Source organism: Neopelma chrysocephalum, unplaced genomic scaffold (assembly GCF_003984885.1).
Source record: "Neopelma chrysocephalum unplaced genomic scaffold, ASM398488v2 Primary Assembly neopelma1_86, whole genome shotgun sequence".
Taxonomy (NCBI): domain Eukaryota; kingdom Metazoa; phylum Chordata; class Aves; order Passeriformes; family Pipridae; genus Neopelma; species Neopelma chrysocephalum.
In genome coordinates this window covers 4147635-4173103 of record NW_020897748.1, presented here as the reverse complement: position 1 = coordinate 4173103, position 25469 = coordinate 4147635, and the positions used below count along the sequence as shown (strand labels likewise).

Genomic DNA, 25469 nt, shown 5'->3' with positions numbered 1-25469 from the left:
TGCTTCTCTGCCATTGCCTAGGAAATGCATCAAAGAACATAATACTAAATCAGATTTTTTAAATTAACTTATTGGTAGCTGGTTTTGGTAAGGCTTTGTGAGCACCAACTTTGACAGTTTCAGAAATTGGTTTCCTGTGCATCTTTGTGTTTGAGGAGTAGGTATGGCAATATCATAGCACATTACGAACAGTAATAAAGGGTGATTTAACAGCTTTAACAGGAGAAGGACTTTTCATTGAAAATGTGATTTAACATATCTTGCGTTATGAAAGTTCAAGGGAGCCAATGCTTGTGTGTAAGGATGAAGATGCTTAAGGAACTTGTGTGGAACATTTTATAATCTGTAGTGATATTAATATGTTAAATTTCAGCAAGAACATTTTGGGGCACTTTTCAACTTCTGGAAGGAGCTGTTGTCAGTTACCAAGAAAAGCCCTTAGACCAGGAAGAGTTTTGCATCCTGAGTACATGACTTGCAGCTTGATTAGTGTGACAACAAATTAACTTCAGTTGCAAACCTTTAGTTTAATTTTTTTTTTAAATCAAGTCCAGATCTAATGTTACTGCTTCTCAGCAGATGTGGCAGGCAGCATTCAGCAAATCTGTTAAAAATTCACTTTTAATCAGCGTAAATTGGAAGCAGTTGCATTGTTCAGTATTGTCCACGAGGAGGAAATTCAGCAGAATTGACAGTAAAGGGTGGTCATCTGTAGTGTTTCCAGTGTAGTTATTTAGACTAATTAATTGTCAAGTCTCTTCAGTGGAAGTAAATTAAGCCCATTAACTAATATCTGTCCGGGGAAAGTGATTGCACATGGCTAATACTTAATCCTGGTTGTTATAACTGTTGCCGTAAGTATTTGCTGGCATTTGTACTAAAACCAAGAAAATGGTATTTCAAAATGTGTGGGATTTTCAGGGTTAAAGACAAATTTTGGTTAGAGACTGGTGAAAGGTTTCAAAAACTTAGTCTTAAAGCTGAAGTGCTGTTCTGTAGCATAGATTCTAAAGAAAAAATGAATCCCTAATATATATTCCTTTTGCACTGGATGTATTTAGAAATTTTGTTTCTCTTAATGGTAAAGCTATGTGTATGAAATGATCTGGTTAGGATTTTCAGTGATATTCTTTATTATGAGGCTTTACCCATGTAAACTCTGGCTAGAAAGATGCACTGGTGGCAATTCGTCACACAAGGTTTGTCCTTTGTTTCTCCAGAATTTTGCCTGCAATTTTGTGCCTTTTTTTTCTACCTCTTAAAGTGTATCTCTGAATTACGAAGAAAAATATAATCTCTGAGCTGTCATCTAAATAAATCTAAATATTTAGGTGGCTGCTAAATAAAATATTCTAGAAGACATCCGTTGCCCTGAGGCCTGGTGACCTCTTGTAGCTCAGTTCATGTACACATACCTGTGGCTTTCCCTTCTGCTCCCAAAAGGAGGGGGAAAAAAGTAAAATTAAAGCTAAGAAGGATATGGCCAGGCTTTAGACTGAGAATAGCTTCTGATGTGCTTGATCCTTTCAGCATTGTTTGAGAAAGTACCAGCTGCCGTGGCCTGAGACTGGCGGAGAGCAAGCAAACAGGTCAGCAGTGGGCACAGCCACAGACCATTACTGGAGCCTGCACTTGGCCTCCCTAGTTTGCAATCAAGGATGCTTGAAACTTGCACCCTGAAGCTGACTGTGATGTCATTCTGCTAGCCAGCCTGTTCAAATGTTGGGTATTACATAGAATTCTGAAGAAATGTACTATAGTGTTGAAGTTGCTCTCTAACCTTTCACCTTTTTCTTTGCATCTTCTTTTTAAGACAATACCATGGGAGTTGATAGTCATTAAATACAATAATTTGTATTCATTAAATAGTCATTGTAGTCATTAAATACAATAATTTGAAGAAAAAAATGGCCTTTCTTTCATTGGGACTTCTAACATAGTTTCCTATAGAATTATGTTTATGAAATTGTATTATTCACCTTACGTATCAAATATTCCACCAAAACTGTGTGTTTAAAGGCTTCTTGAATAAGCTACATGCTTATCAGTGAAGCTATAATATGGTTATCTTCATTGCGCTCATGGATCACTGTAGTATTGCTGGGCAAGCTGTAGCATATCCTTTTTTGACTCTGCAGAGCTTCACTCTCAAGCAGTAGGCACCAGAAACTCTGTCGTCTTAAATTATGCACCTACTCTTACAAGCATGTTAATCTGAGTCTCGGTTAAAGTTTAAACATGATAAATGGTAACTAAAATCATTTTGTTTAAAAAAAGCTGTATTTATCTTGACTCAAACCAAATCTAAGGGCTCCTGTGCGCGTTCAGCTGTCCATAATACCTTAGCAGCTTTAATGCACCTGTTATGTTCATCTCTAGGTTGGAGAAGGATTTTGTCCTGTGTCCAGGATCATTTGTTTGCTGTATTCTCCTCATGCTTGTTTCCCCCAGAACCCGATGTGCCTTTTCTTTTCTATAGAAATAGTCCCTCTCATAGATCAGGATCTGTCTTGGGTTCTAAGCTAAGCGTTTGTGTGCAAGGAAACATCCTTGGTGTTTTTCCTCAAGCACTTTTATCCTCATTGTTTATAGCTTTGTATTTTTTTGTTACTGTTTCTTTAGGAACGCCTTTTAAAGTAGGTTAAAGTAACCTGTCAGGTGTACATACCGAGAAACAGGTACTGTATTGAAAACATGTGAACATTTAGACCTCCATTGGGCCTGTATGTTTGGTAAACATTGTCTGCTTTTCATTATGTTTTAATCTTCTACAGGACATCAGCTCCCAGTTTCTGAACTAGATTTTTTAGCATGACATGTTTTCGATGAGAATGTTAGAGGGCCATTTGAACAAAAAACGAAAAAGAGAACAACTGAGTCAGGCTCAGGTGGGATATAAAGCCCTTAAACAGTAAACTGTGAGAATAAAACCTGTTTATCAAATTTGGAAATGGGTTGTAGTACCTGTTGCAGGTACTTCTGATATCAATGCAAGAAATGGAAAGGATTGTGTTAGTTCAGACACGAGTACAAAAATTGTGGATTCATTTTTCAATTGATCAGATTTCTTTGCCCATTGTAACATGTATGTTTTTTAAACAAAAGCCTAAAAAATTTTTACTTTGCAGATGTTTTTTCTTTGAGTTTAATGACTGATTCCAAAATAAACAATCAAATATAAGGAAATATATTTGGTAAACATGATTAGAATATTCTAATCATGTTTACCTTTGATAGTGCAGAAATGTGCATATACATAGAGAATGACACAATTAAGCATCTGATTTCTGTATTATAGGTTTTTAAAGGAAGGGCAAATTGAAGTGGAATTTTTCTTATGTCACTGACTTAGTCTGTTGCTCTGAAAGTACATGTATGACTTTGATTTTGGATACATCTTGGATTTGGCTGTGTATACATATTACAAGAAAATGGCTTTGATGTATTTTACTGTCAGTATCTTTTCTTCATATGTGGAGTTTTTAATTAATGAAATAAATGTTATGAGGCACACAGTGAATGGACCAAAACTGAACACAGGAAAAGTGTATACATAGAATCTGCTTTAAAGTTTGTATTATTTTTGAGGAATGAATGGTGTAAAGTAGTGGTGGAGTCAGTGCTTAAAGATGTTAAGATTAGATTTAAAAATAATTGTAGTCTTTGAAGTACAAAGTATTATGCATTTACTGAGATTTAATGTTTTGCTTTAAATAGCTTTTGATATCCTTTAAAATTCTTTTGAGGTTGCTACTTAGTGAGGCCACAGTATAGTAATTTTAAAGCCTTTATACTCTTTCTGCAGTTATGCAGAGTATACACGTGAACCATTAGCACACCTTGTCCATTCATGTCCTTGCTGTTGAAGACACCCTTGATCCATCCTTTGCTATATTAAAGGCTTTTCTGGTAATCAGAAAAACAAAACACGCTTCCCTGCTTCCAGCAGCTTCCTTTTGATGCTGTAACTTTTATCTTAAAGGATAGTGGAATTGGCTTTTGAGGTACTGTAAGGTAAAGAGTGGGGTTAAGTGCTTTTATTTAGCAGTAAGGTTGGATTAAATGATCTCCCTTCCAACCCCCAACCATTGTGATTTGTCTTTAACAGAACTGAGCAGTAGCCTGTGAATATATCCCCATTTAGCAGGGGATGATGAGGGAAAGGTATGGCACGACAGACATGGCTTTTTAAAGATATAGCTTTGTTTCTCTTAGTCTTGTGTATTTTGTTTGTGACATCTCCATTTAGTGCAATATTTTTGTTCAAGTACTAATTTTGTTTCACTAATGCAGACATTCACCTTCTTACTTCTCTGACGAGCTATAAATGATTTACTGCAATTTCAAGTAACCTTTTTTCTCTCATAGTAAATATGTCTTTTTTTCCACCAAAGTATTTAATCTATTTATAAAACAACATAAACGCTATGCACAAGTTTTTAGTAGAAGAAATTCACAGAAACCCCCAAATCAGAACCAGCTTACCTTTTTTGACAAATTTTCTTATTGAGATCAGTTGTTAGTGTTTACTTGAAGCTGGGGCTCTCCTCAGCCCTTGAATCTTCAGCAAGGAATTTGAAACTGTGTTTGTTCCCAAGAAGACCTTTGAACTGGATTTGTCAGTGCAGTTTTCTTCACTGAGCACCAGCATGTTTGAGCCCTTCTGGCTCCCTGTTTTACCTGCTAATGGCAACCAAATGGCTCTGTGTGGCAGATTTAGATGATTGATTTAATGGCTGTTTCTGCTCCTTCTGGGGTTGTGTGAAAGGAGAAGAAGGAGAGGAAAGGGAGAGGATGGGGTTACTTCCCGGGACAGTAAAGCAGGCTGCTCTGTGGGAAGCCAGTTTCCCAAACCCTGTACCACCCCTGTGGCCAATGAGCTTGGATTACACTTGGATATATAAAGCAATGATACTGGATTTCTAAAAGCTACAAAAAAAAGTAATGCTTGCTTTGTTTTAATAAACACAGATCTTTGCATTTGGAAGGTTTATGGCCACTAGCAACTTTTACCTGGTTACCCCTGGTGCTTTTGTTCATCTGCAGCTGTTTAGTTACAGCATCTCCAAGTTCCATGTGATTCCTCCCTACCCCTCCCCCCAGTATTTACTTAAGAGGTAAATGATAACGATGTCATTTAGTTTGTCATTGCTGCTTTTTCAGGTAGAAGCTATTTTTGTGAAAAGATACAAGGCACAATTTAGATGTAGATATAAAAGTCCTTTGCTTCTCACATGATTCCACCCTGTAACACCTTCATCGAGCCGGTGCTTCCCTATAGAAAGTCCTTGCTTCTTTCTGGAATGTTTCTGGGGTTTTTTTGCTTTTAATACATTTTGATCATGGGTCACTCTAATGAGTACTGACTTTTTTCTCATGGTCCTTATGTTTGGATCTTGTTGAACATAATGCAGCTAAATGTCATAGCCCTTCCCTTGTTCTCACTAATACCCACCATCAGTGACAGGAAGATTCCTAGATCCAAGTAAAAAATTTAGACCTTCTAGAAGAAGTAAAGAAAGGCTGGATGTTTAAAGTGCAAGCAAGAAAAAAAGTCCTGAATTGGCATCTCCATGAGGAGAGTTTCTTATCCCTTGTTTTTTGATGTGCACCCCACACTTTGTGGAGTTTTGAAGATATGGTTCTTTAAAGATGTAATTTTATGCATAAGATTAAGTTGTTTAATGTGTGTAACCCATATATATTAAGTGCTTAAAGAAGGCTGAGATCTGGTTGTAATCTCATTTTCTTCTTCAGTAGATTGCTCATATCACTTTAATTATTAGAAACAGAGTTTTTACAAAGGAAGAAATGACAATTCATTTGATCTTCACCTGCAATTCGATGAGTGTTCAGGTCTCTAGCATCTGTCCCATTGATGAGCTAGTAAGCTGAATTTGATATAATATCCTAAGTATGTTTCTCTAGTGCAGCTGCGGGTTTAACATGTTCCTCCATTAAAATTTCAGCAGCCACCTTAGTTTATCTAAAAATAAGACTGAAAATCCCCAATCCCCTGTTGGTAACAATAGATTTTTAGTTCAGATCTGTGGCACATAGGCAATGACCTAACAAGAAATGGACATAGACTGCTTTCTTGACTGCTTTCTTAAACTTTTAATCCAGTGGGTGGAAAGACTCATCTCATGATTAATGTGGCTGGAATTAGGTTGGTGAAAATTAGGACTTTCCTGCTGTCCCAGTCTTTGGGGTTTTTTTTGCAGTCTTCCACTTTTTTCTCATGATATCTCATGGCAGGTAAAGTTACAATAACTGTCTTACTGAGGTCACTGATTTTCACTTCCTTGTTGCTTCACAAGCCAATATAGTTATTTGCATATAGCAATCATAATTTTTAATCTAATGATCATAACTTTTAATATCCAGATATATCAAAACAAATAAAATTATTTTTTAAAAAATCCAAATTTAGACCTTCTAACAGGTATGTCCAGAGTCCTGCATTCTTTACTTAAAATAGATTTTTTTTTTGAGGTTTCTTCCTTTAGATATTTGTTTGATTTTATTATTTCTGTCTTGTAATATGCAATTATTCATTTTTGCTTTGCCATGTAAAGGTAAATTTTATTGTTCCACTAAAACACACATTTTATTGAGAATGAAGAATGGATAGTCTCTGTTCATTTTCTAAGCCATATGGAAGCTTTTACTCTGCCTGTATTGTTTGGTTTTCACAATTGTTTGAAGGAAATCTGTAGGGGGTTTTTTTTGAACTTCACACATGACTGAATACTTTACAAAAATTTTTTCATCACTGACAAATTTCAGATCTAATGTTTAAAAAATGATACAGTAGTCAGTTTAAAAATGATAGCATTGTACTCTTCTAATCCCATATCTGAAATTTGCAGGAATACTAAGTTAATGTTTTGATTTCCTGAAAAAAAAAGTGGTGAACCTTTAAGTTCATTGTTTTCTCCCTTGTAATGGATTGTATGATTAGCAGTGTTTCCTACAAATAAGAGGCCAAGGCAGCTGCAGCTCCTGAAAATTAATCCATGTAAGAGATGGCGTAAGATGTCAGACAGCTTTTAGTGAAGTCTTTAGAAGAACAGAAGTTTTGAAGACATCAGTCTTTGAGATGTTTTTGGAATTAAGTGTTCTAAAGCCAGTTTAATTATTTTTTTAATAATAATTAACTTGACCCTCTAGCATGAATAACTGTATGTTGCTCACTGAAGACTGAAAATTGTGCTAGTATATGTGGACGTGATATGTTTTGGGGTTTTTTTGTGAGTAGCGGTGACTTCAGTTTTGCATTTAAAACAATAATAATTCCAGTTCCCTTTCCATGTGTTCCCTTCAGAGGTTTGATATTTGTCATTACATAGCTAGATGTTGTTTCCTTTACAATAATAAATAGTTGCTTAAATGTTAAGAAAAATGGTCAAAATTATAATTTTCTTTAAGTTGATACGAAACATCAGGTTAAGTAGAAATAAATACAGGTTTGTTGTAGGTATGTAGATGAAGCCTTCATTCATGTCACATAAAACCAGCATACACTTTCCGTTTGCCTAAGAGGAAAGGTGTTCAAATGCTGACTGAAATTATTTGGGCATTTAAATTACATTCAGGTTCTTCTAAGGCACAATGCTGGGTTCTAGTAGCAGGTTACTGGTTTTGTTATTTTGGAAAAAATGAACTAATCGTATTTTACTGTACAGGATATGAGTAATAACAAAAATCAAATTTTTTCAAACATTTCGCAGGGTCCAGCTTTGCAGTTGGGGACTCTGTATAAACCTCTGGACCCAGCTGTTCACCACTATATTCTTTCAATCACTCTGAGGTGTTGATTTTACAAGAATGAATTGCTGTTCCTAAAGTCTACAAACTGAAAATATTTCATAACGGGCCTGTGAATTGGTTATATTGGTGCCTATGCTTGGTGTATAAGAAGGTCCAGTTCCTGTTTTCATTCAAAAACAGTGAAGAAAACTATTTTCTTTAATAGTATGCCAGATTTATCCAAATATTTCAGCAAGTCTGTATTACAGTTTGTCAGCAAACTGGTTACAACCAAAGTGTATTTAAAAATCATTTAATTAGGACAGATTCATTTTCACTCCATGCCACTACACAGCAAGACTCTCTTGTTCATATTTCCTTAAATTTATTCTGGAACTTGTCCAAGTTCAGCTTTAATGAGTAGCCTATCCTGCTAGTTACATTAGGATTTATTTTCCCCTAGAGAAGAGTGTTTGAATTGGTAGTTTTTTAACCTGTTCAGTTAAATGAACATATGTTCAGAAATGCATCTTAACTCTTGAGTGTAAAGATTTGAGAAACAATTATTTCTATTGCTGTTGCAGTTTTAAAATGCAGTTTAAGTAGTGATTTTAGACTCCAACTATGTGCCATAACTGTTTTAGTATGGTGATGAGTTTTGATATGAAGTCATATTCAGTTGCTTAATACAAATTTAATGATACAGTATAGAAACACAGATCAGACTTGGTTTACTGAAAAAAATTTTTTTTAGTTGTATTTTCACTTACTGCTCAAATATATCTCTTGGGTCATAAAAACTTGGTTAAATATAGCTCAATACCTTATTAATGTTATATTTTCTGTAATAACAGGTGCAGTTTGGTAGTAAACTTATATTTTAAGATCTTTTAAATGCATTGTTTGTGTTTCAAAACTATTATAATAAATCCCGAATTATAATTGTACTTTCATCACTAGCCAGGTCTAGTTAAAATTTCCTTTAAGCAACATTTGCTGCACACATGGTACAATGCTTCCCCCTGCCCTGATTTTTTTTCTATAAAAAAAGATTTATTTTCAATTTCCCATTCCCCCAAAGTTATCTGAAAAAAAGCAGTGGACTTTATTCCTATGGGATTGTTAAAGTACAGTAAGTGTAGAATTTGCATATTGTTAAAAAAATTAATACACTGTTATTACTCCTAAGGGACTATTTTATGTGAAACTCTTAGTTTTGAATGTAACATAGGTCATACAGTAGCTGTAATATGTATTAGTTGAAGAGGCAAACTTTTAAAGCAAAATCTTTTCCAGTGCCATATTCCATCTTGTGATTGTCACAGCTCCTCAGTTTCCCTCTAAAGTACATGAATTTGTTAATACCAAATTGTTATTTTAGATGGAATTATTGCAGAATCATGTTTGTCCTGAATTTTGCTGAAAAATGTTTTCTACCTACTTTCTTCCTTCCCAGTTTTACGCTAGGGAACCCATCTTTTGAAATATTCAGACACTTTGTTCTGTAATACTTAGTTTTAATCCTGCAAAATGGTAGTCAGAAATAAGAGGGGAAAAATAGACAAACATGTTGTCTGAAAGGATAACAAAAGGAAAAATACCAGAAAGGAAAAATGGTACAGTGCACTTTTGTAAGGAGATAAATAGTAATGGATTACAGTACATGTCTTGGGGAAAAAAAAAAAAAGAATACCAGGAAACATTGTGATATCACCATGCATTCCATTTCTTTCCAGGCAATGCCTGCAAAAGTTTTGCAAACACGCATAGTTAGTTGTCCAACTTCAGTTCTATGTAAAAGAAATGGGCTGTGCTGTCTGTTTAGTCTTGAGTTTTAAAATAAATTATTTATAATGTATGTACCATTTTGTTTTACAGGAATGGATTTTCCTAAGTACAGAATTGCCTTGAATACTCCTTTGCTTAAGTACACCTTTTCTGCTTAAATTGATAGATTACCGAGCTTGGACTTAAATTCTAGGAAATTTTAGGCAAACAAGTTCAAATTCTAACTTGACATGAACATCAGGAAAGGTCATAATGTTGTAGTCTCCACCTGTGCTTTTCATGGAACCCAGAGTTTTTCTGTGAGTCTTTATAGGGATATATGTACATTTGCACAGAGGATTGTTTGTGTATCTGAAGAGGAGCTGAAATGGGAGACATGTTTTATCTAACTGTATCCACAAGACGGTGATTTCCGTGTGTCCTCTTGTGCATGTTGTGTGGTGGAGATGGTCAGAATAAGTTCCAGGCTCTTCGTTCCTTTTGGCTGTCTGAGCCAAAGTGGTTTTCTGTAGATCTTTACCTGGCTGTCAGCAGAAAAGGCAGGTGGGAGATGCACAGTTCCCCCAAACAGGGCATATGTAACTTTTGTTCTAGCTCACTATTTGGTGTCTGTGACTCCTATTAAAAACAAACAAACAAAATCCACCCAAACCAAAGAAAGAAAGCTTTCGCTTTGCTCTTTCCTGGTGTTGACGAGGGATTAAGGGAGGAGCTCTGTTTGTGATTTAAGGTGAATGCTTGTGTGCCCAAGTCCAAATTCCAAGTCATGACACTGCCTTTGGCTGTACCACCATGTCAACATAGTAGTTGTTAGATGTCTTCAGATGTTTGGAATACTTATTTCCAAACCATGTTTCATGTGTCACACAGGCCTTATCTGCAGCTTATGGGCCAAAAGTGTTAATAACAGAATGTTTTTCTATTCTGCTCCTTCACTTAGAGCATAATTATCCTGGGGCTGAGAAGTGAAGTATTTTTTCCTTCTAGTCATCTTGAAGGGCCACTCTCCCAATCAGATGGAGAATATTCAAGGAAGTCTTATTACTGGAATTTTGTGTCACTTCATTCTGCTAAAAGTTTTAGAGTTTGAGCATCAGGAATGGCCTGTTTCTGAATTCATGGAGCCTCCTGCAGAGTCTGTACTGCTGATGTTCTCTCCCAAATGTTAGGTCGTGCAGCTGCAAGCATTTTCTTCTGGACCCAGATGGAGATGCGGTGTTTTGTGATTGCTTCTGAGAGTTCCTTGAAAGGTTTTGATTTTGCTGATCTAAAGAACCATTCAGTGTCTGCATGTATTGCATCTTTAGTCCTGAGTATTTTGCTAAAGCACACTTCTTTTTCTGGGTTAAGGGCTTTTGTGAGCAGCTTTAGCAGCTTTACCTCGTTTGAGATTCTGATTCCCAATAGAACATTTTTTTATTTATTTGTAAGTGGCTTTAAGAATGTCCCTAAAATCTTCTAATTTAGGAGATTCTCCAGAATGAGAATGAGCTAATATGTTCATCAGTGATTATTTTTCATGGAATCATAGAATCATTGAATGATTAGTGTTGGATGGGACCTTAAAGATCATCTAGTTCCAACTGCCCCTGCCATGTGGGACATTAGAGAAAATAATGCCAAATAGCACAAAAAGTATGTTTCAGTGATGGAGCAGGAGGTGATTGGGGCAATAATAATAATGTTGTAAATGTGCTGCACGAAAAGGCTCCAAAATGAAAGGGTTAAAAAACCTTATAGTTTTTGTTGAATGTAGTAAATCAATCTGTTGCTTCATTTCAGGTAATAGTGTGTGTGTTAGGAAGAAAAAGTAAGTTACTGACGTTGCTATCGTTTTTGTAAAGTGTTCTTGTTGATGGTGGATTATATTGTCACAGAAGAATTTATTTCCAAACAAAATGTCCTTTACTTTGCACTACCCACTCCCTGTTCCCTCCTGTTCCTCCTCCCCAGTTGAAAGGGGCCCCTGGTGGCCTAGTGGTTAGCATGCAGGACTCTCACTGCTGCGACCACGGGTTCGAATCCCAAGTCCCCCGGGCAGATGGTAGCTCGTTAGCCCTGTGAGGCCATCCATCTATGAGAAGGTCACTCTAAACAAACCTACGTCCTGAGGACCTCACTGCCATTGTCCAAGCTTGCTTGGCCCCGGCAGATGAACCTTAGGATTAAAGGGTGGGCTCAGTTCAGCGCAGGCTGTGTCTCACCTAAAAAATCCATTGCGCAGGCTGGAAAGGTAAAAGACCTTTCCCCAAATCTTCGTTCGCGAAGACTGGCCATTATTATGTCAGCGAAATGTGGAATATGTGCCTGTTTGTATTTTCATGTATGAATATTCTCTATATGTTTTTTGGGTCACTGGCCATATCTCATTTAGTGATTCATTGTAAGCTTTTTAAATAAAAAAATTCAGAACATTCAATTTTTGAACAGGTGTTTTCTGTGTTTTTAATAACTTAATAATTTTGAATAGCTCTTATTTTGGTGGGAGCACATGGAATTGCTTTTATTAAGTATTTTAAAACCAAGAGATAATTAGATACAAATATATGAATTTTCCTGTCATGTTTTGGACGGAGATATAAAGTTAAATCATGTAACAGGTCCTATTTAGGTTTCATTTCCGTATAAGCAGAATCAGCTCTTACAAGAAAAAATCTAATAGGCGTGCAGTTCCAACCTCCAAACTAATTGCTAATAGTTTGATATTCTGTGACTAAGTTCTAAAATTGTTATTTTTATGCACCAAAGTATTGATTTTCCTTTTTTTTTTTCCTCCATATTAAACAGGACCAAGCGAGCTCATGTCCCACTAACAGAATGCATTTTTGAGCTCCCTAATTTGACCGTTCAAGCAACTAGAGCTCAAACCCTTCTGCTTCAAACTATTTATCAGAGCTGGTTTCATCCTGTTGGACATGTCAGTTCAGTGGTGGTGAATGAACCTTTACTGAATGAGGTTTTCCAAACTTCAGGTAAATATGTGATGCTTTTGGTTAAGTATTTATGGTGGTACAGAGCACTACTAGTGAATGTGAATACAACTATATCCTTTAAATCCAGGTTTTTACTTATAGTAGTTAACAGACAGAATGGTTTTTGTGTGTATATGGGTATTTATAGCTTATGCTTAAAATCCAGGATGTAAGCTAAGCCACCCAGCTTCACTCCTTGGCACCAATTTCTGAATGCATTTAATTTTCCCATACAGGATAATTTTTCCATGCTTCCCTCATCTGAAACATCCACCCTTGCTACCTTATAAGGTCCAATGTTGTAACTTAGGATCATTCAGAGGTGAAGTTGGATTATTAAGGGCTTTATTAATCAATGGCATACACTGAATTTTTTAGAGGGGCTGCAGATGTTTCTCGTCCAGTTTCATAAATAAATGTTACTTAACTGTTGTGAAACTGCTGAAGATATGCAAGTTTTGGTGTTGGTGACATAAATAATGAAATCCGTTACCTGTCATCCTTAATAAATAAATTAAGCATTTTGACCAATTTACAGAGGAAACTAGAATTTTCAAGTACATAAAGGTCATCCAGAAAATGACTTTTTTTTTTTTTTAAGATTTCTATGCAGGCTATAGTAATTTGTAGCTGTTACTGTGTAAACCCGTAACAAGAATAACTTTGGAATCTCCATCATTACCAGTCTTGGAGAATGTGTTAGGAGAATGATTCAGATGTAGAAAGTCATGACTTGAAGCAGAATGGTAGATTAGACTACTGGAAGTCTTTCAGTCCTGTTTTTCTCAATCTTATTTTTCTTTTTCAGTCCTATTGTTTATATTAAAGTTAAATCTATGTTGATTTAATGTTGCAAAAGAACTGTTGTATTTTTGTGTTTAAAGTGCTTTCCCAAAAGTCACTTGTTCTTTTTAATCCTTCATTCTGTGTGGGTCGCCTTAGGATGAAATGGTGAGGTTTTATGTTCAAGTTCTGGTATTTCTAAAGGTAGCAGATTTACAATCCACACCTTGGAGAAATCTGAAAATATGGTCATTTGATCACTTCAGATGGTCTTAGGACTTTCACAGTTTCAAACTAACCTGTTCTATCATTTAACATGTTTCAATCTGTCGGTTTAATGAACTGTGATACAACTCTGCTAACAATATCTCTGCAGAATAAAAATCTGGAGCACACATTTTAAGTACTTCAAGTAAATGAACAATATAATACACTTGTTTTGATCTTTTCTTGTTCATGGCTTAACGCTTGACCTGGTAAATTTTATACTTCTGTAGTTGTGCTTCGCATTAACTAGATGAAGGCAGCTTTGTGTTCAAGGCTATGAAGCGATTGCTGTCTATCCTTTTGTCCTAATTTTTGTCTTTGTTGATTCTATAAGCCAACTACATTTTGCTTGAATACTGGTGTGTAAAATGTAGTATTATGCCTTGTTGAAAGTCATCCTTATACTTAGTGTTACCTTTCACATACTTTTAACAGTAATGTGTATGTCTGTAAGCTTCTAAAAATTACCTGACCGTATTTGCACAGGGAAGTTTGAATTTCAACTCTTCTTTTATCTTTCTTTGTTTTTCTTTCTTTTTTTCCTTTTTTCTCTTTTTTTTTTTGTTTTCCAGTGAAGTAACTATGAGGATAATGCACTGATATTCTTTTACTGATATTCATTCAAATTAGTTTCTCCAAAATAAAACAACAGCTGATGAGTGTTCCCTGGGAGTCCTTGATTGGAGTTCCTACCTGCCATTGCCCCTGTGTTCCTCTGGGCTGGTGCACATTGGCCTTAGACGGGTCATGTGGTAGGCCTGGCAGTAGCCATTGTCTCTCTGAGAATCTTTGTGGGTGTACAGATGAGCTATTATTGTGTAACCTGACATCTCAAGGAAATAATAGCCTTTTTGTCAATGGGATTGTGTTTTCCATCTGAGCCAACTAATTTTTAGCTACACGTAAAAGTAATACTTAGAGAAAATAGCTTTCCATCCACATGGTGTTGTGAATTAATTGTTTCTTTGATCAATTTAGTACAAAAAATGCAAGTATAAACATGTTTGCTGTATTTGCTTTTATAGCTCTTTACTTTTGTTCCTTTGCTTTTTCCGATTATGTTTCCATGAAATTGTAGTTTTCTTGCAGGAAAAATTAACAACATGCTTAAAGATCCCCTTACTTTCACTTTATCCTGTTTCTCAGGAAATCTCTTTCTTAATATGATTTACTTTCATTGTGCTGTTAAAAAGAATCATGAACTATGTATTTCATGAATACAGTTGCCCAAATTATTCTCTATGTTTGCATTTTCAAACTTCTAAAAACCATCTTTTTAACTAATTGGAAATACAGCAGGACAAACAGCTATGCATTTATCTAGATTTTTATCACCCTGTTAAAAATAAGTAAAAAAGCCCTACCCATCTATGACATTATTCTCAGAAAAAAAAAAAAGGACTTATGTAGTTTGTCTTCCTATTAATGGTCTGCTGTTATCCAGAGGTTTTCAGCAAATCTGCCTGCTCCAGGCTGGATCACAGGATTTTACACATTCTTGATATACAGTGAAACAACATGCTTTTTTTGTCCTCTGTGAATGAAATGTGGCCTCTTAGTGAAATGGTCTAGTTATAAGTTAGTCGCCCAGATCTGTTCTGCCCATTTTGAAATATACTGAGACTTGACATTTTTCTTCTCTCTATTACTTGCACATAGCTAGTCTGAAATGTGTTTGCCATTTGTTTACATAGCATACATCTTTCTCATCTGCCTATGTCTGTATTCCCACTTTTCATGTGTGATTGAAGAGCATTATTGGGCTGAAACAGTTGTTGCTCAGCTTTATTGGGGCTTATGTCTTTATTGGGGCTTTGTGCCAGGTGCTTTAGTGAGTGATGTGCTTCCGTAACATAGTGATTCAGTATTACTTGAACTCAAAAGTGATACCACGAGCATCCTCTCAGCAGATATTTTTTAGCAGGAATTATGGTCCATAGTTATATGCTTTTTCCAACACAGCCATCTCTTCCAGTTTTAAAACTGTATCACTTAAACTGTGCTTATAATATGCGCTAAGATATTCCATAGGAAAAGAACAGATGAAATTAGGGGAAAAAAGAAGGAAAAATAGAAAGGAATAAAAAAGCGAGAAAGAGGATCATCTAATAAAAAGGGAAGAGTGCTGCAGAAGAAGATAAAACAAGGAGAAACAGGTAGGAATATCTCAAGTAGAAAAACAGTAAAAGTTAAGAAAGGCAAAATTTATTAGGAAGACAAGTACAGATACATGAGTTGCAGGAGGAGGGAAAAACCTCAGAGAAAGGCAGGTGTCTATTGACCCTTTGACATGCTGTGGAAAGGCTCACAAGGTACAAAGGCCTCTTTGGGAACCTGTCTGCAAGGTAACTGCACTGTGTATTTCCATGAACATATGAACAGAATTTATAGCTGGTATCTGGGATTCTGTCCTAAAGTTTTACCTGGAGCAGAAATGATTTCCTGCTCCAAAACTTCTTTCAAAAGTAATTGAGGCTGAAGTTGGTCTAGGGATTCAGAAGAACCTCTCCAAGCTCTATGCTCTACAAATTCTTCTTCAGAATAGTTTAATAGAATACCAGAAAGGGAAGATTGCTTTAGGATTAACACTCTTCTGTTCCCTATCTACTTTCCTCCCCTTGCTCTTCAGAAACTTTTTCCTAGTAGGAGAAAAACACTGCTCAAATATTTCCTAGTTTGTTATTAGATTGCTACTTTATCAGATCATCTTAGACTTTCTAATTAACTTATCCAAAGGCAAACTGTCTGAAAAAAAATAATAAAAGCTGAAGTCTCAAAAGCAAGTTGTGTGTGTTTGGTTTCTGACGGAATTTAAAAATGAAGTGCCTGTACTACCTAAAATTTGTATTTGTCATATGCATTAGTAAGGTCTGTTATCTTAAAACTTCCAGTAAAAAGAACTAGCTGATTGAGCTCAGAACTTGTGGAGGACAGATAAAATGACTATGTCAAGAAAGATATTTTTTTATAGATAGATATTTTTATAAACATGTTTAAATATTTAGTCTTTCTTAGCTTGAGACTGTCTAATTCTGCTAAGAGCAGGTTTTTAATTATAATTGATATGGAATTTAATGGGATTTTTGAAAGCACTTAACTCCTTTCATTGCAGTGACACCTTTTGTAATCCATATATTTAAATGCCTACTTGGCAAAGGTTCTTTTCAAATGTGGGCTGGTGTTTTTAGGGTTCTGAGAAGCCAAGGCAATTAAAAAAACTGAGATAATGTAGACAATGGAACTTATGACTTGAATGAATAGGCTTTACCATTCAAGTACAAGATTGATGCATACTGCCTAAAATAGTTATGCAAGAACAAAAAGAATAGAAAATTTAAAATAGTAGATGGGAATACAAGTGACAAAATGCACCATAAGAAATGGGTAAGTAAAATAGCTGCAAACAGCTTTTTGCTCTTTTCCGTGGGTCAAGAAAAAGCCATTACTAGCTTTTTTTAATGCATTACATCTAAAATAGAAAAATAGAACAAAGCAGTCTTCAATCTACAATCTTTGGAAATGTCTGTTTTGGTTTTATTTTATAATCCTTTGGAGTACAAGCACAAGAGCATGTTACCTGTCAGTTAAATGATGTTAGTTCTTGTGCTTGCACATGCTTGTGAAACATCCTAATTTTATGTTTCAATCACTATAAAAGTGGAAACAAAGATAAATCTGAAATATGCCATGCTTTCTACATTATTGCAGGTATAGATGTTAATAATATTATTACAATTATTATTATACAAATTTTTAAACAAAAATAAATGTACAAAATGCCAATATGTTAGGAAAAGGGTGCCAGTTAAGATCTTTCAAAGGTTGAGCATGATTAATCCTATAGAGTAATTTTACTGTGTATTTTTTCCATTATTTGTTAGTAAGTACCTGAAGCACTCAGTTTCTAACCATTTCAGCCTGCCAAGAAAATACGTACACAGTTACATGTGGCTTTAGTTTACTCTGGAAAACTGGAACTTGCTACCACTTTTTCCTTGTCCTATTCAGGTAGTTCATTATTTTGTTGACAGTTCGGTTCCATTAATCTGGTATTTTTGGGAAAATTGCTTGCAGACCTTACATTTCTCTATTGAAGGTGATCAAATAGGCATTTGAATCCCTCATGTAAATGATGTCTTAAAGTTAAAATAAAATCTACTTTCCAGAAAGTAACTGTAAAACTATTTTATGCAAGATTTCATGTGGGATACCTTAATGGTTGAATAATAAATTTTACCTCATAAAAATGAAATTCAATAATACAGTAGCTTTCTCAGCGCAGTAGCATCTGGTTGAATCTCATGAGAGCCAATATTTTCCAACTCATTAGGATCATGTCGTTCTGTATGTCGTCAACATTGACTTAGCCAAGCTACCTTTACTTACATAACCGCCAAACTATTAAATAGGTCTCTTGTGGAGTGAAGTCAAATATTCCTCTTATTTTGCTTTTGCCTTGGAAGAAGAGAAGAAAATGTACATACTGTAACATTTAAACATCTGGTCTAAACCACATCAGGGTAACACTGAGGAAAGTAACAGGATTCAGTATTCTTCCCAGGTGTACATATAAAAAAGGGATGTGGAGCTGCTGCATAGTTCTATTAACCACTTAGGAAAAAGACTGAAATAAGTGACTTGCATTTCTAATACCCCTGTTTTTAAAACGACTTTTTTCCTCTTGCCTGGTCCCCTGCCACCAAACTCCAAAACACAAAAGCCAGCAAAAGCCCAACATTTCAAAGTGTAGCGGTAATACATGTTGTTCAGCTCCAATCACTTCCTTACAACATATTGGCATTTAACCTTTGTTTGTTCCATATAACATGGCCAGTTTTGGCATTATGAATTAAGCTTTCTGTCTAGAATCAAAGTGTAAGAGTGTATTCTCTTAAGTGGTTGCTTGGGAGTGGCAGGACACAGCTGTATGAAACTTGTGCAGTATAAACAGTTTAGTGTCTGGCGTGGGTGACTACCCACATGTGTCCTTATCCTTCATGTAGGCTCAGAATGAAGTGTGTAAATAGTACTATTGTTATACATTGTACATTTCTTTAAAAGTCTGGTAGATTATCAACAATAATTCCAGATGGAAAAACAGCATGGATAAGCAACCTAAGCACAATTTTTCTTTAACTTTACTGTTTAAGCTTAATAGAGTTGTGTATAAGCTTTTGTTTCCTCTTATTGTAAACATTTTCAGTGATATTCTTAAGTCATAAACTGACTTGCACTGAAAGAGATAAGTGGGACATTTTATCATTTCAATATGTAATCAGTCAGATTTATGTTACTGGTATCTTCTTAGTAAATCCTCTGCCAGAAGCAATGATTCTGTAGTGGCCTGAAATGGGAAACTGCCAATCGATGCCAAGTATGCATGGAACCCAGTAATTATGATTATCTTGTTATTTTTTTTCTGGTCTAATTAATATAAGGTTTGAAATTAATTAATAAGGTTTGAAATTGAAAAATGCAGTATTCTGATGAAAGAATGGTGGTAACCATACTTAAGGCATCCATACAAGCTTAACTTTGGTTTTTAATGTTGTGCTTAAGAATCTAATGTGCTTCAAAATTCACTCGAGACTTTTTAAATGTCTGTTGTGGTGAAAATGAATGTATACGTTCTGTCAACAGCACAGCGAAGGAGAAAAAGAAAAGCTAAAAAACCCAGTAAGTTGTGAAAGGAATACATGCATGCGTGGAATCCATAGCTATACATAAATGTATATAAGTTTCTTAAGTTGAATTATTTCAGAATTGCAGAAGAGCTTAGTTCAGTGTGTATGTTGAAATTAGCAGCAAACTCTTAAGTATGTAGGTGGGCTTCCAAAACACCAAGACACCTGAGCTTAGAGCTATAAATAGTGCTCTTACTCCAGTCTGTAGTTTATTTGCACAAATAGCAGTGGAAGCTGTGACTGAGAGCACCTGTTTTGTTTGTTCAGCTGTTAGTCTAGTGTTATTTCTTGTTCTATTAAGAAAGGTGTGCTTGGACAGCAGAGAGGAGGGCTGCCTTTTTGCCTTATTCTAGCTGCCAGGTACTGCATCAGGTGAAAAACTCTCAGGGAGGTTGAGATGGTGGCTTCTTTGTAAGAGCAATAGAGTGTGTTGAAACTACTGGAATTCAGTGCTATGACAAGAAGACTGGGAAGAACAGAAGTCATGAATCTGCTGCAGAATAGGAGATGTGAATTTTCTGAGAAGTGCTCTGAGCACACACAAAAGAAAGCTTCAGAGATAACAGAAGGAAAGATTCTTTTTTGCAGGAGGGCCCAGAGAGCTTGTTGTCAAATTTAGAGTGAACCAGAGAGCCATCAGCGGTTGCTCATGCAAGAATAAATCATCAATGAGAAGGTCATGGTGTTTTTTTGACATCTGTGTTTTTTAAGAAAAAGTTTGTGCAGAGGTTCTGCAGCAGAAGTATCAATGCCAGTCACACTGCCTTTGGCTGAACAGTGCTTTCCGGAAGAGCAAAAGGCAACGATTTCTTTTCACCTGGCAAAAAATAAAAGGGTTGTCAGAAAATTCAAGTTGGAAGGGACTGCAGGAAGTCTCTAGTTCAGTCTTCTTCTAAAATCGGAGTCAGTTATGGGATCAGACCGAGTTCCTTAGGGTTTTACCGAGTCAGGTCTTGAAAATCTCCAAGTGTAAGAACACCCTACCTCTCTGTGCAACCTGTGCCACTGCTTGACTGTTCTCATGGCAAGAAAGCTTTTCCTCCAATCCAGACAGAACCTTTCTTATTTCGATATATGACCATTGTTTTTCATCGTTCCCCTGTGCACCTCTGTTACAATCCTTCATCACAACCTTCTCATACATATGGGAAAGCTGCTAATATGTCAAGTGTGTTACTACTGGTTTTGACCTTTTTAAACAGTAGAACAAAGCTATAACTGAGGAGTCCTAACTAGTGCTAAAACTTGGTGATGGTGACTCTGGAATCCATTTCCAGTTATAATTCTCATGCCAAATAGATTTAACCTGAGTGTTGATGGTATCAGTACATACAAACTCAGTATGTCTGATTAGTGAGTATACTAATGAATGACATGACTTAATTCCAGATTAGATCATCACTCTGTGCTACTTTGGCAGTTGTGGAAATTCCAGAAGTCAGTATGTCTCCTTTTCCCCTTCAATTATCCTATTTTGTAGGATATCAGATCAGTTTATATAGTGAGTTTTTCTGAGAAGACAATGAAAATGCATACAAGTGCTAAGTAGTAGCACAAAGAAATGATCAATAGTTTATGTTCATTATGATATATTGTTTTCCGTTTGAGGTTTCATTGGACCTTTTTATGATGTTTACTTATTTCTTTTTATTTATAGAAACAACTTGAATCACTCTAAAAGAAATTGGAGCACCTTATAGCATATCTTTCTTCTTTGTATTTAGAATGATAAATTTTGCAGTTTGGAAAGTGACTGGCTAATTAGATGTTTTGATCTCAGAGGCAAGAAATATCAGCAAGGAAATTTTTAATGGAATAGATGATTAAGGAATATGAAGGAAATGAGAAAATAGTAAAGATAAAATTGAAGAAGTTCCTGTGAGGAACTTAATGTAGTAAAAATGTGTTTATTTTAGTAGTACTCTTTGCTTTAGGAAAAAATCGCCAAGGCATAATCAAAAGTAGAAAGGTTTAAGAATAAGCAACTATTAAATGTGGTAGAAGCATGTTTTCTGTTTGCAAATATGTAATATTGAAGGCTGACCTTGAATAGTGAGTTTATGTAATGTATGTAGTCTTCATGAAATAAAAGTTGCACTAAGTTGAAGTCATGGGAGAGATTCCAAGTATTGAACTGCTGCTTAAAACTTATAAAAGTGTCTACAATACTAAGAGTTAAAAAATACTAGTACTCTCTAAAGTTACTTTTGTGTAAAGTAGTAGTGAATGGCATGGAAAACTACTTTTCATTTCTTGTGGCAAGGTAAGATGATAAATACCAGTGGTATTCTTGCCATAGAAAGATACCAGAGCATTATGTACTGCAATAGCAATTTTTAGTCTGATGTAACACATGACTTCTTATTATATTAAATCTGGCTTTTGTAAAAGCTACATACATTGTGATTATTTTAAACCTAGAGATTATAGATCCAAATCCTATTTTTTAATTGCATGGATATTCAAGAAAAATGTATTCTTCTTCTGGAATATATCATGTGGACGAGTTGTTAAGCTGTTAAAAATCCAGCAGTAAAGAATTAATGTTTCTTCTATGTGTCTAGTCCACCTCTTAGTCATAGAATACAATTATTGCAAGGTACATGTAATAAGGTAATGGTAAGGACAGAAAATGTATTTTTACTGGAAAATGCTGAGCTACAATTATAGCAACTGTTTGGCAATTAATTTTTTAGTCAGTATTATGTCTCTAAAGGTGGGAAGTTCTTTTGGAGAAAAATTCTACCAATGGTAGAAATACACAGTAACATAAAAAAGTAGTAACAATAAGGCAGACAAAGTTAGTGAAACACTAGATTCTCAGGAAACTATGCTAAGCAAGAAAACTCCTAAATGAAAATTTTACAGTTTTGATTTTACTGTTGGAGAGTAATTATTAAGGACCTAGTGTAGAAAGGGATGTGTTCTGTTACAGTGTTATTTGACTGTATCCAGTGAATGTCCCTTCTGTGTGAAGCATAATAGGAAAATCGAAAATGGCACAAGCAGATGTAGATGCTTTGATCTTGCTTTGAAGTATTGTACTACTGAAACAAGTATTCCCTACTTTGTAGTATTGTAAAGATACATGTCACACTATGCAAAATGTTAATTAAAATCTTAGATTTTGAGGAGATGTCAGAGTTCTATGTTTAACCACAGCTCCTGCATTTTGAGAGCTTTGTCTTATGCAAAGTAAGAGCTCCTAAATCTGCTTAACATCCTCCAAAACATAATTTGTAGCCAGGGCTGCTGTCGATTCAGAGAATGTAATCAGAGCTATTTCCAGAAGCACCTTTGTTTTAGTTGGAGATCATCTAAATAAGCACAGTTCCTAGTCTTAATTTCTTTCTTTTACGACTGTATCATAAGTCTAGTATGGATAAAGATCAACCCAAATATCTTTTGCCTTTTTTTTTTTGTTTTGTTTTGTTCTAATTTTTTGTTTAACATGATAAATAAATCCAGATATCACGTAGTCTTATGTTGATTTCTCCTCTCTTTACACCTTGGCTTTGTTGCTGCATCTCACTCAGGACTTCTTCCTCCTTTTACTACTTTTATGTCAGATCCTGTGGTAGTTAACCCTTTTCTTTATTGGACTTCTTGGTTTCAGTCTTTTGCCTTTCTCCTTTTGATTTTCCTCTTTTTTTCTTTTTTAATAAACAACAGGGGACATGATCAGTTAGGTATGGATGAGGAAAATTATCTCTTGCATGGTAGCTTCAAATGTTGCTTTTCTCATTAAAGATGCTTTTTCTGAACTTTTTCTGGGGTTTATGGTAACCATTTCTCTCTTCCCCCATCAGTTATTGTAGGGCAAAAGGAGTGACTAGAAAACACAGAAATTGAGAAAGAAGAAATGCAGATCTTGGGTAGTGTTACAGAAATGTTTTGAGTCTTCTTGACTGATTCCAAGGGTGTTTTGACCTATTCCAGTAATTATTCGAAACTTCCAATTTTAAAACATGGAAACTTACTGTTTGAAGAAGAAAAGCTTAATTGTTCTAAGGGGTCTGATCTTGTTGAGAAGCTACATTTAGTTCTTCAAATGAATTGTCACCATAGTGGGATTATATTGTAGTCTGATTCTGTTTTCTGAGAGTAATGAATACTGGATGATTTAGAGCAAAATGCAAGAATTCCAACTAGCTGTGTGCCATTGCTGCTACTTTGAGTTCTCTTCTTATGATAGATTGCTTGGGTTTTACCTGGTTTGTGTGCCATACCACAGCTGGATACAGCACTTCTGTTATGTCAACTGTTGTATTCTTGCATTAGTTAGCATTTTTCATTCTCCTATATGTAAATTCAGATTTGTGATGTAGCCAAATCATCTTAAACCAGGTATTTTAGTAAATGGAATTACTGGAGAAAATTTTTGAAGTTATAATGAGTAACAATACTAATAAATTATCACTTGCTTTACTACAAGCCAAGAAGACAAAAAAGTGTTTTTAAACTGACTTAGAGCTGTCTCAACTTACTATTTTAGCAACTCAAGGAGTCCATAAGATTTTAATTTTCATCTATCTTCTGACATATTTTTGTTATCTTTTTATGGATTTTCAAAGAAAATATTTTAAGAAAAATCCATTCTTTTCTATCTCAGTATCAGCCTATTTAGTGTGAACTCAGTGGATTGTACTCAGAAGTTATCTGATGTCTTTTGGTGTCAGTTTGGATAGCAAAAATACATCCTCCAAATGTGTGCCCTGTTTTTGGGTAGCTGGGTCCACTCAGTTTTCTAACTTTATGCTTTCTGAAATTTTGGCCATCTAAGAACTATGTTAAATTCTGTTGCTCTCCTTTAACACATATACCAATGTGTTATCTAAGAAATCCAGACCTCAGTTAAATTTTGAGATGCAGAATTACTCTTTTCTGAGTACCTTCAGATTTGTTACCAGTGTGAAGAATAAGTCAGCCATCCATCTACAGTGACTTTAGCAAAAGGAGTTACATAAGAACTTGGTTCAGTTGTTTGCTTGAAAAAAGGGAAGTTTTCAAACTTCAGCAATTCCAAAGGATGACTAGAGTTAAGAATGAAATTGGTGTTTTGTCAGAGACACTTTGGATATCACAAGAGTCTGTTGCATTTGCAATCAGAGATGAGTCCATTTTTACCCAGTGGAATGAAGGAGAGTGGCAACCCTGCCTGCCAGATGGGATCTTCCCTTCCATCCAAAATGTACCAAAGCAAAATGTTTTTTTTTATGGTGTGTTATAAACAAAGGAATTGGCAACAGGGAGGACAGTTGTTTTTTTTTTAACCTAGTCATAATGTCTTTCATGCTTCCCAGGATTTAAATGCAATTTTTGTATGAATACTCAATAGTGAATATTGCTGTTGTAAGTAGTTACAACTGTGTGCTTGGTATGCCCTTGGCAGTGCACGTCTGACTGGCAAGTTTAGAATTGTAGTGTATACAATGTAAAACACCTGTTATATATCTATTATACTTAGTCTTTTTGCAGATTATTTTGGAATCCCTCTTGACTTTTAAATAATGTATTTTCTGTGTGTATTCAATAGCTTTTCAAATGCTGTGGAATTGTGTCTAACAATGATAATGTACAGTTCAGAAGGGTGAATGGCACTATTCTGGCCACGGTCTTAGAAAATTGCATCTAAAAACATACAGTTTGTGCCAACAAACCAGATAACTTCAGAAGCATTAGCAGTCCATAGATATTTGTCTATTCAATTTAGGCTGAGTGTAAGCTTTAAAGCAAAGCTTTGAGGCACTGATATAACGGCATTTGCAGTTCTGTTGAAAGCTCATATAATTGCATCTTGCTATAGCTCTCACAGCTCCTGGTTTCTTCGGTTAACTCAGTATTCCGTTCACTGGGCTTAGATGAGGTGGTTGTGATCACCAAAGTGCTAAGCACTTGATCTTCTGTCTTTCAAGAGAGCTTTTTATAAAACTTGCTTTGATGTGTACTTCGTGTCCAGGCTACTTTCCCAGTGGGATCACTTTTATGCTGCTGTCTATTCGTATGTTGCAGAGTCCCATATGTTATCAATGAAACACAGCTTGCCAGCAGATTTTGAGCTTATCACCAAGGTAGTACCTCTACCATATTCAGCAATAAGAACAACTCCTTTAATTCACAAAACTTGCCTTCTGTAAATTTGCATGAAGTCTTGAAAAACTCTCTTTACATGTACAGAATATTTCCTAAATACGAAGGAAATACTATTTGAAAAGGGAATAGT

The 25469-nt window shown here is 35.4% G+C and overlaps 1 protein-coding gene across 4 annotated transcripts in view; it reads left to right on the top strand.

Annotated features, from left to right (window-relative positions):
- VPS13B (vacuolar protein sorting 13 homolog B) overlaps positions 1-25469 on the top strand; it is a 424870-nt gene that overhangs the window by 74360 nt on the left and 325041 nt on the right. For all 4 annotated transcript variants that reach the window (XM_027692551.1, XM_027692552.1, XM_027692549.1 and 1 more), the window contains exon 17: positions 12328-12512. In XM_027692551.1, the coding sequence (XP_027548352.1) occupies positions 12328-12512 (185 nt within the window). The remainder of the gene's footprint in view (positions 1-12327; positions 12513-25469) is intronic.